Source organism: Pongo pygmaeus, chromosome 18, assembly GCF_028885625.2.
Source record: "Pongo pygmaeus isolate AG05252 chromosome 18, NHGRI_mPonPyg2-v2.0_pri, whole genome shotgun sequence".
NCBI classification, from domain to species: domain Eukaryota; kingdom Metazoa; phylum Chordata; class Mammalia; order Primates; family Hominidae; genus Pongo; species Pongo pygmaeus.
The window spans coordinates 4,902,131-4,919,560 of NC_072391.2; the positions used below are offsets into that span (position 1 = coordinate 4,902,131).

The 17,430-nt window shown below is 60.2% G+C and overlaps 1 protein-coding gene across 16 annotated transcripts in view; it reads left to right on the forward strand.

The window, feature by feature from the left end:
• Window positions 1-16,199, forward strand: part of MGRN1 (mahogunin ring finger 1) — a 65,368-nt gene extending 49,169 nt beyond the window's left edge. For 4 of the 16 annotated variants that reach the window (XM_054453138.2, XM_054453141.2, XM_054453137.2 and 1 more), the window contains exons 11-17: window positions 2,858-2,967; window positions 5,418-5,483; window positions 6,933-7,159; window positions 8,205-8,328; window positions 8,605-8,650; window positions 9,219-9,308; window positions 14,072-16,199. In XM_054453138.2, the coding sequence (XP_054309113.1) occupies window positions 2,858-2,967; window positions 5,418-5,483; window positions 6,933-7,159; window positions 8,205-8,328; window positions 8,605-8,650; window positions 9,219-9,308; window positions 14,072-14,184 (776 nt within the window). In that variant the 3' untranslated portion in view covers window positions 14,185-16,199. Of the gene's footprint in view, window positions 1-2,857; window positions 2,968-5,417; window positions 5,484-6,932; window positions 7,160-8,204; window positions 8,329-8,604; window positions 8,651-9,218; window positions 9,309-11,630; window positions 11,676-14,071 lie in introns of all 16 variants that reach the window. The other 12 variants (XM_054453142.2, XM_063654788.1, XM_063654787.1 and 9 more) reach the window with 7 other exon arrangements.
• Window positions 16,200-17,430: the final 1,231 nt, after the last annotated feature.

A 17,430-nucleotide genomic window follows, 5' to 3' on the forward strand; every position in this document is an offset into this window, starting at 1 on the left:
ATTTTATTTTATTTTTTTGAGATAGAGTCTCGCTCTGTTACCTAGGCTGGAGTGCTGTGTTGCAATCTCGGCTTACTGCAACCTCCGCCTCCTGAGTTCAAGCGATTCTCCTGCCTCAGCCTCCTGAGTAGCTGGGATTACAGCCCTGCACCACCACGCCTGGCTAATTTTTGTGTTTTAAGTAGAGATGAGGTTTCACCATGTTGGTCAGGGTGGTCTTGAACTCCTGACCTTGTGATCTGCCCGCCTTGGCCTCCCAAAGTGCTGGGATTACAGGCGTGAGCCACTGCTTTTTAATCACTTACTTACTTTTATTTATTTATTTATTTATTTATTTATTTATTCATTCATTTATTTATTTTGAGACAGAGTCTTAACTCTGTTGCCCAGGCTGGAGTACAGTGGCAGGATTTTGGCTCACTGTAACCTCCGCCTCCCAGGTTCAAATGATTCTTGTGACTCAGCCTCCTGAGTAGCTGGGATTACAGGCATGTGCCACCATGCCCGGCTATTTTGTGTATTTTTAGTAGAGATGGGGTTTTACATTGTTGCCCAGGCTGGTCTGGAGCTCCTGACCTCAAGTGATCTGCCTGCCTTGGCCTCCCAAAGTGCTGGGATTACAGGCAGAGCCACAGGGCCCGGCCTTGTTTTTAAATTTTTTTTGTAGAGACAGAGTCTTGTTATGTTGCCCAGGCTGGTCTCGAACTCTTGGGCTTAAGTGGTCCTCCTGCCTCCTAAAGTGTTGGGATTATGGGCATGAGCCACCATGGCCAGCTCAGATCTTTATTTTAAAGGTGAAATAGAAAATATTTCGATAAACTTTTAGCGTAGCGCTGGTTGCAGATCACACCTATAATTCCAGCACTTTGGGAGGTCAAGGCAGGAGAATCGCTTGAGCCCAAGAGTTCGAGACCAGCCTGGGCAACATGGCGAAACCCCATCTGTACAAAAAGTTAAAAATTAGCCAGATGTGTTGGCTGTAGTCCCAGTGACTTGGAAGGCTGAGGCGGGAGGATCGGCTGAGCCTGGGAGGTTGAGGCTGCATTGAGCTGTGATTGTGCCACCACTGCACCCCTGCCTGAGAGACAGGGGAAGACCCTGTTTCCAAAAAAAAAAAAAAAAAAAAAAAAAAATTATAGTGAGGTGAAAACAAAGTATGCTGGGTAGAAAATTGACCAAGGAATTAAATTGGGTTTTCTAGAGCATTCCAGACATTTCCTCAGTGAAAAGCTGTCTCGTAGGGCCCCGTTCTGAGTGTCTTCCAGTAGAGGGAACAACCTGAATGTTCTCAGGGTGAAAAACCACCAGGTCAAAGTGCACATCCCACTGGCAGGCGCTTGCCCTGGATCCTGGGATCCCTGGCCTGGGTCCTGGCAGTGGGGCCAGGGCGTAGTTGGGGATTTGCCTGCGCAGCTGCAGGACACATGTGCTTAGTAGGCCAGCAGACCTCCAAGCCGGGCGTGGGGCTGTGCGAGGATGCTGGTCTGTGCAGTCAGGCCATGGGGTCACTGGATGTGTCCAGATCCGAGGAGTAAGTGAAGAGGCTGCTGGGGCCTGGAGGGAGAGGCCGGCCGCCCAGCCTGTGGCAGATCCTGTAGCAGGGAGGACTGGCCCAGGCCGTCTGTCGGCCTCTCCTGTCTGAAAGCCACAGAGTTGCAGGGGCAGGGACCAGGAAGTGGGGGCAGGGGTGGGCTGTCTAGGAAGGTTCTCTGTGCCTGCCCAGGAGGCAGGCAGTGTTGAGGACTGAGCCTCAGGGAGGCTGTGTGGCTGGAGATACAGCAGGGCTGCTTTCCAGGGAGGGTGCCCTGAACCGAGTCCAACTCTGGAATCTTCAGGTGTGTGGGGTCGGTGGGTCGGGGCCATCAGACTCGAGTTCAGAGCTCCCGTGTGGCTTTGAGCCTCAAGGACGTGGCAGTAGAGGTGCCCCTCACAGGCGGCCAAGGGCAGAGCCTGCTGTTCTCAGTAGAAATCGACACAGAGGAGGTTCGAGGCCCTGTCCCTGGGCTGATGGCAGATGCTCTCCCCTGTGTTGGTTTGTTGGAGGTGGCTGGTTTGGTTTGGTGGTTTGGTGGTTCGGTTTCCTGGCCTGCACATGTAACTAAAGGTGTCTCAGGAACATTCTGCAGCGGCCTGTGGGGCCCTTGTGTGAGCAGGACTGGCACCGTCGGATGACGGGGCATCCTAGGTCCTGGTTTATCTTCTCTGCTCCCAGTGGCTGCTGTCTGTGCCCCTCAGCTTCCCCAGCGTGATGTTCTTGCCTCAGTTTCCCCAGCGTGACTCCCCACTTCAGCTTCCTCAGCATGATGTTCTTGCCTCAGTTTCCGCAGCATGACATCCCCACCTCAGCTTCCCCAGTGTGATGTCCCCCGCCTGCCATCCTGTCCTACAGCCAAGAGCTCCTCTGGGCTCAGCCGGGGCCGCTGATTTGCAGCCACGTCCTGTACCGGGTGCAGCCTGGAGCTTCAGGGCTGTGACGCTTTGGGCGTCTTGGCCACCAGCCTCTTGGAAACACCCTCTGGAGCCCCGCCTTGGGCAGCACTGCGTGGCCTTGCTGTGTCTCCTGCCCGGGGCCATTTCATTAATACTGTGTTTGCGGGAGTTCTGTCTCTCGTCTTTGGAGCGCCCCCTCCCTCTATTTCTGTACAGGGGAGCTGCATCTTTCTTCCCCCATCTTTCCTGCCTATTAAATTCCTGCTCCTTAAAACTAAAAGAAAAAAAAGACTGTTGTGATCTGGAAGCGGGATCGCCCTAGGACCCCTATGGTGTGTGGGGGGGGTGTCGGTCCCTGGGGCTTGGAGGGTCCGCTCGGGGCTGGGTGTGTCGCCTGGGCCTGATCTGAGCCCTCCTTCTGCCGCAGCTTTCCGGGCCCTCCTGCAGATCCGGGCGGTGCGGAAGAAGCCAGGAGCCCTGTCCCCCGTGTCCTTCAGCCCCGTCCTGGCCCAGAGCCTGGAGCATGATGAGCACTCTGTAAGTGCCGCCTCCTGCCTGCGGGATGGGCGGGAGACGGGCATGAGTGCCTGCGCCAGGCGCAAGGCCCAGACGGTCCAGCCAGAAGCCCTGTGTTCTCTTCTGTCCAGTGGGCAGGCGTGGTCCCCATGGATGGCTGTGAGGCATGAAGGGGGTGGCCAGGCTGGGCCCTGGGGTGCCGCTGCTGGGAACAGTGCTGCTGCTGTCAGTACCCAGAGCCTGCGACAGGGCTGAGCGTGGTCGAGGTCTTGGTGGAGCCAGGTGCTTTTTTTTTTTTCTTTTTGAGGCAGGGTCTCGCTCCGTCACCGAGGCTGGTGTGCGCCCAAAGTGGTGCAATCTCAGCTCACTGCAGCCTCGACCTCCCCGCCTCAAGCAGTTCCCCCACTTCAGCCTCCCAAGACGCTGTGACCACAGGCGTGTACCACCGCGCCCAGCTAATGTTTTGTATTTTTAGTAAGGTGGGGTTTCTCCATGTTGCCCAGGCTGGTCTCGAACTCTTGGGCTCAAGTGCTAGTCCTGCCTCAGCCTCCCAAAGTGCTGGGATTACAGGCCTGAGCCACCGCCTCCAGCCCGTGGTTCTTAGTGAATGAGCCATGCTGTTTCCCCCATGAGCTGCTGTGCAAGGGGCACTGGTGACCCTCCTCCCACGCTCCAGGCCCACCAGCCTTCCTCAATGGGGACCTTAAGGGCAGACCCTGCTTCAGCGACACGAGGGAGGTGGAACCCTGGCTTCAAGGACCCAAAGAGAGACAGAGACATGGAGAGAGATGCACAGAGAAACACAGAGACAGGGCGAGAGAGAGGTGGAGAGAGACAGGGAGAGGCAGAGACACAAATGTGGAGAGACACAGACAGGATGAGAGATGTGGAGAGAGAAAGGGAGAGACTGATGAAGGGATAGGAAGAGACAGAGACAGATGTGGAGAGACGGAGAGACGTGGAGAGAAATGTGGAGAGACAGGGTGAGACAGAGATGTGGAGAGACACAGGGAGGGATAGAGACAGGGAGAGACAGAGACGGGGATGGGTGGCAGGGGCTATGGTGGGCGGGGAGCAGAATGGGGGAGTTGGACGGTGACTGGCTGGGCCCGGGTCTCAGGCCCCCTGCTCCCCACTGGCCACGCGCATTATCAGATTGAGTCCCTTTCTTGGCTCTTAGCTGTGGCTGTTTGGAGCCGTTGGTTCTTCCAGGCTCTGCTGCCTCTCTAAACAGAAAAGAGGAGCAGAGCCCTGAGGACTGGCGTTCATAGACACCGCCTTTGCTCTTGAAGGCTCCTCGCGAGCCCCCTTGATCAGGGCCTTGACCTGGGCCCCATGGGCCTCCCTGGCAGCAGGTGCAATGTTTCTGAAATGGGGTCAATGTTTAAAAGTCTGGAATTTCCCTTAAAACCCAGATTTTGGGTTTGTCTTTTAAAATCTGACATGGTCTTGAAGCTAGAGGAGAAACATGGCTTGGGGGTCCCTGTCAACCCAGGCCCTCTAGGCCCCTGCCATCGTGGGGCTCCTGGCACCACGCCCTCCAGCACTTTTGATGTTGGCTTTGATTCGGAAACGCTGTGTGCGCTCAGGTTTTTGGTGGAGAGAGAAGCAGCCCCTGAGGGATTTGCCTCTGAGAGGGTTTCACCTAGGGAGTGGTCGATGTTCAGGCGTGGCTAGGTTTATTGTCACTTGTTTTTGCCCCTCCCTGTTTGTGTTCTGGTGGCTGAGGGTCCAGTAGGTCCCTCCATGTTTGTCCCTCTTATGCTGAGTGAGCTGGGCGGCCGGGGTCCGAGGGGTGACCAGGCAGCTCTGACCTCCACATGCCCCAGAAGGGCTGGCACCTACCCAGGGAGCCGCCGTCCTTTCTGCACGGAGCAAAAGCAAACGCTTCTCATTACCTGCCAGGTTCCTGTCGGAGCTCCTTCCACGTAGTGACAGAAAGAGCCACCGTGGGTGTTCTCTCCAGCGAGTCCCTAAAGATGATGGTGGGGTGGGTGGGTCTGGGGCTGACTCTTCTCCCCAGCCTTCTTGAGGGGTTCATCGTTGGTGATTAGTTAGCAGCGGTGCCTGGGCACCGGCTGGGGGGCTTTGACCAGGGTGGCTTCAGGATCCCCGCCCTGCACCCAGCCTGCATTAGGCAGCGTTCAGCTGCCCTCACGTCCACCTTGCCCAAATCTGTTGCCCCAGGTGACCCAGACTGCAGGGGGACAGGCAGTGGGAATGAGATTGGGCTCCACAGCCTCCCCACTCCAGCAGCACAGCTCCTGGGAGCTGCTGAGACGCACACATGGCCCACCCAGACCCGAGTCAACCCGCACTTAGGACAGTCCTGAGATTCACGTCCACTGGAAGCTTGTGAAGTTCTGGGCCACGGTGTGGCAAGAGGACAGCCGGTCAGAGAGACCTGTCCAGCCCACTCCAGGGCCACATGGGGGTGGTGGTTGTAAAACATATGATTTTTATCTTGACAGTGTCCCTTTAAAAAATCAAAGCCGCACCCCGCCTCCCTGGCCAGCAAGAAACCTAAAAGGGAAACAGTAAGTGTCTGGTCCTCCGGCTACGTTTTTTTGCCCCTGCCCTCATTTTTAAACCCACGACAAGTAGGGGAGATCGTTTCCGCCCCAGGCTAGTGTCTGATTCATATAACCTGTCAGCTCCACTCTCCCAGTCCTGGCCTCCCTGCCCAGGGAGTTTGTGGAACCAGAAAAGCTCTCGGTCCGTGGGCAAAACGCCAGGCGCGCTGACCCCGCCGCCCTCCCCTCAGCTTTGCCTCCGCCCCGCGTGGCCCCCGTGCCGTTTCCCTTTTTTTTCTTGCTGGCAGTGGAATGGACGTTGCAGGCGGAACTAACGTCGCTGCTGCGTTTTGCAATCGCGCCCCGCGCATGCTTCTCGGCCCCGTGTCCCGCTCCTTCACCCTGCGGGTTCGAGCTCCTTGGGCTGAGCTCTTTGGTTTCCTTGGGCTTTCCTTGTGCCCCAGGGAGCAGGCAGGGGGACCAGCACACAACCACCTGGAGCCTCCGTCGCCCGGGCAGACCCAGCCAAAACCCTGTGGGTGTTGGTGTAGAAGGTGGAGGCCACTCCGGAGCCACCCGGAGCGTGTTTTCCTTTCTAGAGGGGTGAGGGGATTCTGTGTGGTTATTTACCCTTAACTTGGAGACAGGTATGGGAGCAAATGTGGGGTACACAGAGGTCCAGAAAAGCATCCTGGGCTCAGTGCCCGGGCCATGCCCGTTCCCCCATTTCCCCCCCACCTCCCCGTGGTCTCCAGGCACCCCGCACCCATCTCACTTTCCCCTTCCTTCCTGGAGCTCGGTCAGGCAGGCCGGGGTCTCCCGAAAGGAGCACTGACGAGCGTTTTGCCCCTCAACCTGGTTTTGTGGGGACAGAGCAGGGGCCCCGCAGTCTGACTTCCGTTCCCCGGAACCTGGGCATTTTCCTTCTTCCTCAGTCTTGTTGATTCTGTCTGCTCCCAGTGAGGGAAGAACAGTGGCTCTTAGCCAGGGTGCCCGTTAGAACCGCCTGGAGCAGGTCAGCCCCCAGAGGCCCGGGCAGGGCACAGCTCCCAACAGTTCAGCTCTCCCTGGTCCAGGACGCCCCTGACCGTGTCTCTCGCCTCTGGCATGGCTTTGCTCTGCCCCCGCTCCCAGCTCCTGTCTGTCACTAACCCTTCACTCTCCACCTGTGGCCAGGCGGGACTGAAAGCCAGGGAGGGGCTGGTTGAGGCCAGGGCTGGGGCGGCTCCTGGCAGATGTCCTCGTGCCCGTCATCCCAGGCACCAGCATGGGTATTTGGGCATCCAGCCCCGTGCTGGAGCTGATGGCTGAGGCAGGGAGGGCATCGGTGCTGCCGGGGAGCTCTTGGCCACCCTCTGAGGGTGGGGGAGTCTCAAATCCCCCAAAGGACAGAGTGGACAGGAGGTCATCAGGAGGGTCTGGGGAGCAGGTGGTCCCTGGGCATGAGCCCCCTCACGCACCCTGTCCCTACAGAACTCTGACAGCGTCCCACCTGGCTACGAGCCCATCTCGCTGCTCGAGGCGCTCAACGGCCTCCGGGCTGTCTCCCCGGCCATCCCCTCGGCCCCTCTTTATGAAGAAATCACCTATTCAGGCATCTCGGACGGCCTGTCCCAGGCCAGCTGTCCCCTCGCTGCTATCGACCACATCCTGGACAGCAGCCGCCAGAAGGGCAGGCCGCAGAGCAAGGCCCCTGACAGGTGAGCGGCAGCCAGGCCAGGTGCACAGCAGGGTGTGTGGTGGCACGCGTGCGGAGTGGGTGTATTTGTGGTTTCAAATCACTTTGTGATGTGTTCTGTGTGGCGATTCCCCAGAAGGACTCCGAGACCCCGCATCAGGTTAGACTCATGGATAAAGTTTATTACAGCAAAGAACCCAGTGGACGAGGCAGGAAGAGCGTCCGGGCAGCCGGAGGCTTTGATCCCCCGACTGGGGCACACCGGCGTGCAGGCGCGTACGTGCTCTCGAGCAGGAAACTGCAGGGGTCGGTGCTGTGTCTCTGCTGAGGGGAGCCCCTTTGAGCCTCTGAGTTCCCAGACTTCGTTGAGGGGCTGGCCATATAAGCCCACTCTGCTGGTGACCAGCCAGGGCAGCTGAAACTCAGGACCTGACAGTGACCCGGGCACACTCACTGCTCTTGCCGTTCGCCCGTGACGAGCCACGGGGCACAGTCCCTCTCCAGGCGATGACTGCATCATCCATCACTCATACGACAGCCTTCCGAGGGCCTGGCTCCTGAGGTTGGCCACGGGTCATTCGTGGTTCCCCTGGAGCCTTGCGGTGTATAGAGCGGCGGCTGCCGGGGGGACTCTGTGCCTCAGGCCTGTCGGTTCTCGTAGAAGAGTTGTCAGGAAGGTGCGGGTTCTGCAGGGCCGCCCTGGGCACCCCGCATGCCCACGAGGAGGCAGCGCCAAAGCTCAGAGAAACAGGGGCTCTGTCTCCTGCTGTTTCTCCTCCCCAGGAACCACCAGCGGTTTCTCTTCTCCTTCTAGAAAAAAAAGGAAGGCTAGGCCTGTGCCAGTGTGCGGGGAGCCCCTCTGTCGGGCGGGTGTGTGGTGGCCGCTGTTGCCTGTTGGCCGTTTGGGTTGGTCCCGGTGGCTGGTGATGCCCTTCTCCAGGAAGTGTCCTTGCGTGGGTCCTGGCAGGCGTGTGCAGGGGCCCCCAGGTGCCCTGCATGGCTTTGGCAGGGTTAGCCTTCCTTGTCGTTATCTTCTCACCCCTGCCCACCCTCTGCTCTGTCCCCAGCAGCCTGCGGTCCCCGTCTTCCCCCATCCACGAAGAGGATGAGGAGAAGCTCTCCGAGGATGTGGACGCCCCTCCCCCACTGGGTGGTGCAGAGCTGGCCCTGCGGGAAAGCAGCTCCCCCGAGGTGAGGCCCCCCAGGGAAGCTGTGCGCACCCGCCCAGGCCAGCCCTCCTCCAGCTTCTGTCGCTGGAATCAGACCCCATCCCACTGCCCGCCTGGGCGCTCCCGCACTTGTTGGCCCTTGCTGAGCTGCGTGGCTCCTTAGCCTCGGTCTGTGGATGCAGCACCCCCTAGTGGAGCGGCTGTGCGGTCCCAGGAGGGCCGTGCCTGATGGCGGCTTGTCCTGGAGTGGTGGCCGCGGCTCTCTGAGCTCTAGGCCACTTTCCCCTTTGTTTCCTAGAGTTTCATAACCGAAGAGGTTGATGAGTCGTCGTCACCAAAGCAAGGTGAGCCCCTCCTTCCATGGGCACAAACCGCATGCAGGGACCAGGCAGCCCTGGCTCGCTGGGGCCTTAGGGCTCCAGGTGGTATTGGGCCAGCACCTCTTCTGCCCCAGGAACCCTCGGCCAAGAGGCCCCCCTCGGCGGCACTGGGATCCTGGCTGGGAGGGACTGAACGGGTGACGGGGTCAGGCTGCGCTGTTCACCCTGCAGGGCTGTCTGCCTGGGACGGGGAACACCTGCCAGCATTCATTCCTGGTTTTGAAACATGAATGTGTAATGTTTCTATGGCCAAAACAAAAAAGCCCCGTGCTCTGAACATCCGGGACACAGTGTAAAAAAGGGGGAAAAAAGCCCCATGCTGGGGGATGGGAAGGAGGGAAATAGAAGGGAAACACCCGGCTTTGGGGTCCCTGGAGAGCAGGTGGGGTACGGTGGAGTCGTGCTGGAGCCTAAGCCTGGGGCCCCCACAGTGGCTACAGAGCCCTTGGGTAAGAGACGGCCTCCCGCCCAGAGGGACCTGCCGGGACCTGGCCCCTGCCTGTAGGTCCCTAACCTCACCCTCCACCTGCAGGGACCCGAACACCTTCCATTGAGAATGTCCTGCAGGACAGCAGCCCTGAGCACTGTGGCCGAGGCCCACCTGCTGACATCTACCTGCCAGGTAAGGGGCTGGGGGTCTGGGGGTGAGGGGCTGGGTGCCCGTCTCAGTCCCCGGGGAGGGGGCCCTGCTCTGATGGTCAGTGCATAGCCGCAGAGGCTGGTCCATTGGAGCCCGGTTCTCTCCCTGGCTCTAAGCCGTGCCGCTGCTGTTGACCCTGAAGCAGGACGCGGGCCAGGGCCATGGCCACAAAGCAGCCTCGGGCAGGGCCTGGCTCTTGGGAGCGGAACCTGCACCAAAGCCCCTTCCCTCCCTGGGGCCACACCGGCCACAGGAGGCGAGAGAGGCTGCCTGTGAGAGGATGGGGTCCTTTTCCCTCTGCCTCCTGCTCACACCAGGAGGGCAGATCCGGCCCCACTGGGATCACCACATCTTCCCCAACTCCTAGTCATATCGTGGGCCCACAGGCCCCATGCTGGGTGCCAGGTAAGCTCCTGGCAGTGCCTGAGAGCTGCAGACAGAGCAGGAGCAGGAGCAGGTGCCACATGCTGTGCTGGGTAGTGGGGGCCCCCGGCTCAGAGAGCAGGGGCAGTGTCTTCTGGGTCACCCTGGCCCGGGCCTGACGGAGGCCACCTGATGCAGCAGCACATCCCAGGCCAGGGCACAGAGGACGGGCGGGGGTGCCAGGCGCCAGCGGGGAGCAGCAAGGCCAGGACAGAGGGTTGCTCTTCTCACCTTTCCCGGAGGCTCGGGCCCAGACCCCGTCAGCCAAGCACCTTCGTGTTCTGCTCTGCTGGGATACGATCCTCAGTTTCGAATCCTAAGCTCTAAAGACCGGGAGGGAAGTGGGGGCTCTCAGACTTGTGTCTCAGCACCTGCTGCGAGGCTGTCTGCGGCTCTGGAACTGGGATAAACAGCCACGGTGCCTTCAGACATGACCCCGGAGCCACTGCTTAGGGAGTGTGGCTCTTCCCTTGCGGCTGCCAGGCCTCTTCACCCGCTTCCTGGCCCCAGGGCCCACCATTGCTCAGTCCTCCTGAGTCACCTGGTGACCTGGGCCTGGCATTGGGTGGTTGTGATGTGCTTTAGTTGGAAAGGGGCTCTTGTGCCCCCCGGACTCTGGCTGAGCAGTGGCCTGTGCTCGCGGGGTGGGCGTGACAGGTCGCAGGTGCAGGAGCAGGCACTGCCTCTGGTGCCCTGAGGACCACAGCGGCCTGCCCCGAACAACTCACAGCAGAAGGTGTGTTTAGGACCAGCTTACCTTAAAGTGACAAAGAATTCGAGTAAGGTCTTTCAGAGGACCTCAAATATTTCATTCTGATGAAAAACTTGGGGGGTGATCGGGGAGGGGCCAGAAGGACCTCAGCTTCTGGGAGCCACGCACATGATATCTGATCCTGCAGGGTGGCCCTGTGGGGCAGCATCTCAGAGGCTGCGCCTCCCCTATGTGGCCAGGCCTGGGAAGGATCGGGACAGCCACTGCCGGCCCACACAGATGAGGCCAGGACTGCGAGTGTCATGCCCCACCCACAGGGGAGGGTCTCGGGCCTTCTTCAGGCCCACAGATGGGGGCAGGCGGTAGTCACCTGTGAACGCGGCAGAGCAGAGGCCAAGTCTACATCGGGGCAGCCTGAGGTGAACTCCTGGGCCCTGGGCCCCCGGCTTGGAGTCGGCTGCTGCTGAATGCCAGCAGGTCAGCCTGCACGGCCTCAGTTCTGAGCCACGGAGAGCACATCTGCCTTTGGGGGCTGTGTGGCACCATGTCCGTGGCTGTCAGCCTTGTCAGCACAGGTTTCTGTGTGTTTTTAAATCCATGGGGTGGCCTCTCTTTTCCGCTGACTTTTTCACATCACAGAGCCCTTGACTGTCTCTCCGTGTCTGTGCGTAAGGCATGAACACACGCCGGAGCCTGTGGTTTCTCATAGGGGTGCAGCCGCTGCCTGGCGGGGTGGGCGGTATCACGGAACCCTGGTGTCCCTGTAGATGGGAGGGCCCATGAGATGGTGAACACTGGGGGCCCTGGTGTCTCGGACTTGGCCCTGAGCTCAGTCCTGTCTAGCCTCAGCCCCCCACCCAGGGCCTTCACTCCTGAAACCAGAGGTGGATGGACTGCGCCTGCCAGGTCCTTCATGCGCCCTTCCCTAGGCTGCAGCAGCGGGAGGTGCAGGAGGGAGGGGCAGGGCCAGTGCGCTCCTCCGCGTTGAATTTTGGCTGCGCTCTGCCTCCCAGCTGTGGTTCTCCTTGTGGTTCTCTGTGGTTGCAGCAGAGTGTTTGTTTCTAGACGGCCTCGACCCTGTCCCCAAGCTGGTGCCCTTGCTGTGGCTGTGCCGGCTGCTGCGTGCTTGCTAACCGAGCTTCCGTCTGTCTCTCCCCCTCTTCGCGCAGCCCTGGGGCCCGACTCCTGCTCTGTTGGTATAGACGAGTAAGCCGGTACGTGACCTTCCAGACGCGCTTCGGGGGCTCTGACGCGCGTCCTTGGAGAGAGGAGCCCTCCCCTGCTCTCTGGCGGGGGTTCCTTCTGGTTTTCGGGTCTTCGTCCGCATCTTTGTCTTCCCAGGGGCCCTGGATTCCGAATCCAGAGCTGTCCAGTGGCTGCTGCACCTTCCCCCAGAAAGTGGCCTCCTGGGGGGTCCTGACTTTCGGGGCCAGAGGTCTCTCCATCTGGACTAGGCAGCCGGTCAGGCTCTTCTTCCAGCCTTGAGGGGCCCTGGAACAGTCCCAGCCCAGGCAGGGAGACAGACCCAGCCCAGGCCCGCCAGAGCCACTGTCCCCTGCGGGAGGCAGGAGCTTGGGGGCTCACGGAACCCCAGGGAGATGTGGGGTGACGCGTCCCGAGGGGAGAGGCCTGGGCCTGGCCTTGTTCCGGGTGGTCCCACCATGAGTTCCCATCGGTCCTGCAGCAGACACGTTAGGACGCTCAGCAGGTCCACTCCCGTGTTCTGGTCATGGCTTTAACAATTCATGGGGAAAAGAATGCGCCCCTGATTGGGAGAGCCCCTGGATCACCTGTTCCCAAGCTCAGTCCCCATCTCTTGGAGGGAGTCTGTCCTCGAGGGGCCCTCTGGTGCCCAGGGGAGAGTATCTTGCATCCTGTCCTGAGGGCGTCCGCTAACACAGCCACCTGCTCCCCTGCTCCCTCCTTCCCTTGTCAGCATGGCCACCGTGGGCCTGGCAGACAGTCCCTTGTGGGCTGCCTTTGTGCCATGAGCCCACCACTGTTGCCGACTCACCTGTCCCTCCCAGTACTGGAACCTTCTGGAACACCAGCACTGAATGATAGGAGGCCCTGTGAGGTTGGCATCCCCCATCCCCCACAAGAGGCGCCTTCTACCAGGGTGTTTTACAGAAGGCCACTCTGTCCGGGCAGTGGTTCACACCTGTAAGCCCAGTACTTTGGGAGACCAAGGGGATAGATGAGCCCAGGAATTCAAGATCAGTGTGGGAAACATAGACCCCTTCTCTATAAAAAATAAAAAATTGATTCGGGCATGGTAGCTTGTGCCTGTGGTCCCAGCTACTCAGGGGGCCTGAGGTGGGAGGATCGCCTGAGCTGGGGAGGTCAAGGCCCACTCCAGCCTGAGACCCTGTCTCAATAAAAAAATATACACACTCACGCATGCACGCACGCACGCACGGGGGAGAGAGAGAAGGCAGCTCCAAGAGGGCCACCAAAATGTAGGCAGACGGATTGGGGACCCTCTGCCTTCCCAAAGGGTCTTGGCATGCATGCTGTGTGCAGCTCTGGTCTGCCGAGGCCTATGTAGCCTGCTGGGAGGTGCCTGGCCCGGGGTTCCAGGCTTTAAGAGGCCCTTTTCCCTTGGGTGGACTTGAGCCGGGCCAGGGAGAACTTCACTTCTTTTGACTGCGCTCTGCATTCCCATGAACCTCTGTCTTCTTGAGCCCAGCGAGTCCCTCTGTTGACCCCTGTCCTGAGCCATTATACCCCTAGATTGAAATGACACTCAGCACCTTTCAGAGGGGCCCCGGCCTGCGCATCGGTGGAAGGTGCCATGCGAGTGTTACGATTCAGGTCAAGCTTCCAGAGCTGGGGAGTGCAGGTGTGATCTAGAACAGGGCTCACAGCCTCAGAACCCTGCTCTCGCCGCAGCCCCGGAAGAACATAGCTGCCCTTCACCTGAGAATGGGGCCTGGGCCATGTCTTCTGGGAGCCATGCGTCAGGGCTGGTGGCTGGGTGTCGGGCAGCCCTGAGGCCTTGCTGGCCCCGTCCCAGGCTCTGCACCAGCACCATTGCCCAAGCACCAGGGACGCCAGACCCATCCGGGGACAGCACCCGGCGGCATTGTGCAGGCCACAGTCCGGGCATTGGGGCTCTGTGGGAGGCTCCTCTCTTTGCCTTGCAGTAGCCACCTGGGAGTTACTCTGAGCACGGGCTTGTTCTCACCCAGGGCCGCTCCCCACCCCTGCACCCTGGGTTGACCGAGTTCCAGCCTAACCCAGCCGTAAGAACCTTGGCAGGACAGTGGCTGGTCACATCCCAGGAAACCGGAACCAGGGCAAGGGCAGGAGACCCAGAGGACAGCAACCGCGGTGTCGTGTCGCGCTCTGACTCGGGGTTGCAGCTCTGCTGTCGGTGTCCGGGGATGTGGGGTCATTTGTCCCAAGAGGGACACACCGTATTTGGCACAGCTGGGGAGTCCCCGGGCCCTTGGTGTGCTCACATCTGAGTGAATCTGCTGTTCTAGCCACAGGCGGCGGGAGTGGGGGTGCTGGATGGCCCAGCCCCTCTGGGGCTCCAGATGGTAGGAGCGGGTGGCGTGGCACCAGGCATCCGAGTGTGATCTCCTCCCTCTGCTCCCACCTGCAGGATGGCCCACCTCCATGGAGATGGCCCACGGCCTCGGCACCACCAGCCCCACCTGGCCTCCACTTGGTGGCCCGAGCCCCGATCCCAGCACCGCCGAGCTGACCCCACTCTGAGAGCCTGGCCGAGCTGGCAGCATGGAGCCCTCAGCTCCCCAGACTTTGCCAAGGGGCTGCCCTAGACCCCGGTGTGAGCCGGCCTCTCCTGTCTGCATGCCCCCTGTGGCCACCAGGCTCCGAGGGGCCGTGGTGACCCTTGATCAAAGAGCACAGTGGACTGTCCCTTCCGAGTCTCCGTTTTCTACAGTTGATATATTTGTAACTGGTACAAGATGAAGGACAGCAGCTTTCCATCCCTAGTTCAGAGCCCCGCTTCCCCAGGGTCCTGTGGGCTGAGCGGCTGGGGCTGGGGCTGCCCACGTGCGGCCTCCGCTGGCTCTGCCTGCTCCTGCAACAGTGCGGTCACTGCCCCGAGAACTCAGGAGACCTGCAGAAGAGAATTGATTGGTGGTTGAAGCACCGTCTTCACAGATGTTCAGGGGCAGTGGGGGGCTGCAGGCACGGTCAATGAAGGAAACAGTGCCTGTCCGCCCACCCTGCGTGTCACTGTGGCGGCCTGGCTGTCACTGCTTTTTGTCTTCTGCCGTGTTTGCGTGGCCTCAGTGCCCTCCCTGGTGCGTCTGCGCTGGGGCCGTCAGTGCTCGGGGCCTTGGGGTGCACGGGTGCCGCCCTGGGCAGTTAAGAGTGTCTCAGCCCGGTGCTGGGCCTGGCGGAGGGGCGGAGGCACAGCCGCTTCCAGCAGCCAGCATTCAGTGGCCTTGTCACCAAGCTGCACACCTCCTCATGGTGCTGGCTTTGGTGACATCACAAGGTCCCTCCAGGTGCAGGGGCTTCTGTTTGGCAGGCCCCTGCCAGGGAGGACCTCGCGGCCTCCTCCTTCCCTTTTGCCATTGGAATGTCCCCTTGCGGTTCTTTTTTTTTTTTTTTTTTTTTTTAAAGACGGAGTTTCACTCTTGCTGCCCAGGCTGGAGTGCAATGGCGCAATCTCGGGTCACTGCAACCTCCGCCTTCTGGGTTCAAGTGATTGTCCTGCCTTAGGCTCCTGAGTAGCTGGGATTACAGGTGCCTAGCACCACACCCGGCTAATTTTTTTGTATTTTTAGTAGAGAAGAGATTTCACCATGTTGGCCAGGCTGGTCTCGAACTCCTGACCTAAGGTCATCCACCTGCCTTGGCCTCCCAAATGCTGGGATTACAGGCGTGAGCCACCGCGCCCAGCCCCCTTGCAGTTCTCTCTGATTTGCTTTGTTCTGTCACAGGCTTCTGTGGCAGGACTGGCCCGGGGAGGAGGGAGCCAGCAGCATACCTGGGGAATGGGGTCCCGGCCGGGAGGCTTGGCCTCTGGGTGACCTCGTCCTGTTTTTTTTTTTTTTTTTTTTTTTTTTAAAGGTAAACCTCCTGGGCAGCAGATGGGCAAAGGGAGTGCTTGGGCCTGGTGACCCAGGGTTGGAGCCACCCCAGCAGAGCCCTGGGTCAGGCAGGTGTCTGCTGCTCCCCTGGCTGCCCTGCAGCTGGGCCTGGGGACAGGTCGGCTGTGGGGCAGCTCAGTGCCCTCCCTGAGGCTCACGGTGGCTCCGAGCATGAGCTCTGCCTCGTGGGTACTCTGGGGGAGACCCAGCAGTGGACAGCACGGTCCCCACACCCAGCTCCCTGCACACCCAGGCCAGCCACCCCTCCCGCTCGTGCACACGCACGCACATGCTCACGCGTACACGCTCACACATGCACGCCCACTTGCACATGCTCACACGCACACGTTCACACATGCACACACGCTCACACACACGTCACGCATATACACACACATACTCACGCACATGTTCCCATGCATGTGTGCACTTGGACCGAGCATCTCCCACACACCTCTCCTCCAACAACACAGCCCCCTGCACTGCCCCCCCACCAAGGCCCCAGCCTCTGGCCGTCAGTCCTGGTGCCAGAGCTTTGCGTGAAGTTCGGGCCGCAGAGTGGCCCGCTGGGACTCCCATGTGCTGCCGTCTGATGTGCTCAGATGGGCTCATCGTTGGTTCGTTTTTACTGTATATTTATAGTAATAAAATCATGCAGCAATATCCTGTCTGCTCCTTCCTCCGGGTTCAGCCCTCGGGATTGTGGCTGTTTCCTGACCCGGAGTTTTGCCGCCGAGTGGTTGGCGGTGGCTCCCACACTGTGGCAGCTCCACGGCCTCTGCCCGGCTTCCCTCCGGGGTCAGGGCAGTGAGCAAGGTGAGGGCTAAAGAGAACGGGTAGCTCCCAGCCATCCCTGTCAGGGCTGGTTGTCTGGTTGGAGGGAAGCCACACCCTCCAGATTGGGCTGTCTCGTGAATAGGTGGTGCGGGAGCCCAGGGCCTCCAGGTCTGTGAGTTGTCGCTCCCGTCCCCATCTCTAGCCCTGATCATCTCAAGGCATTTGCTGAGCACCTGCCGTGTGTCAGTGGAGGCAGAAGAGCCGAGGCCCCGGTCCCAGGCGCCTGCCTTCCAGGCAGTGAGATGCCCAGCAGCTAATCAGAATCCTGCCAGGTTTGGTTACTATTAGGAAGAAAGTCAGCATGGTGATGAGATGAAACCGTACAAGGACTCATTTAACCGAGTGAGGGCTGAGGAGGAGCTGGCCCTGGAAGAGTGTTCCAGGTGGCAGGAATGAGCCTGGTGTGTCCCCTGGGGACAGAGCCCCTGGCTGGAGTGAAGGGTGCTGGATAGATACTGAAGAGCTTGTAGGGGCTGCTGGAGTGTTTTTATAAGGGGGAGTCAGTTTTAAGAACAGGTTTCCAAGCAGAGAAGCAGTGCTAGCACCCTGCAGCTGGCGTGTGGAGCCCAGATGGCGGGAGCAGGTCTAGCTGCCCATGGTTGTGGGCTCGCAGGCTGGAGCCCGGCCCCAGGCCTCTGCACGGCCCCTGCTCCCCTGCCCAGGGAGTGGCCAGTGCCCCAGGGCACCCACCACACCACTGCCTACCACTCAGGGCCCCAGCTCCTTTGCATGCAGGTCAAGCTGCCACCATGGCCCTTCTTTGACTGAAGACTGTGAGGGTGGAGGGGGAGCCCGTGTTCTGGCCCATCAGTCCCTGCCCCGAGAAGGCTGCCACCCATGGGCCCTGCAGCTGCTCTGACATGCCTGCGTCTGGCCCCATCCCAGTGTGGGTAGAGGGGTGCCCAGGGTGTCAGGTGCTTGCATGGGCCAGATCGGCTCCCCCTCTGTACCTCCCAGCAGACCCAGCGCTTGTATTGATGTCTGGTCTCGGGGAGGGGCTGGAGCAAGGGGAGCCTCCCCTTCTGTGCCCCTGCGTCCCACGGGCCCTGGGCGCTGG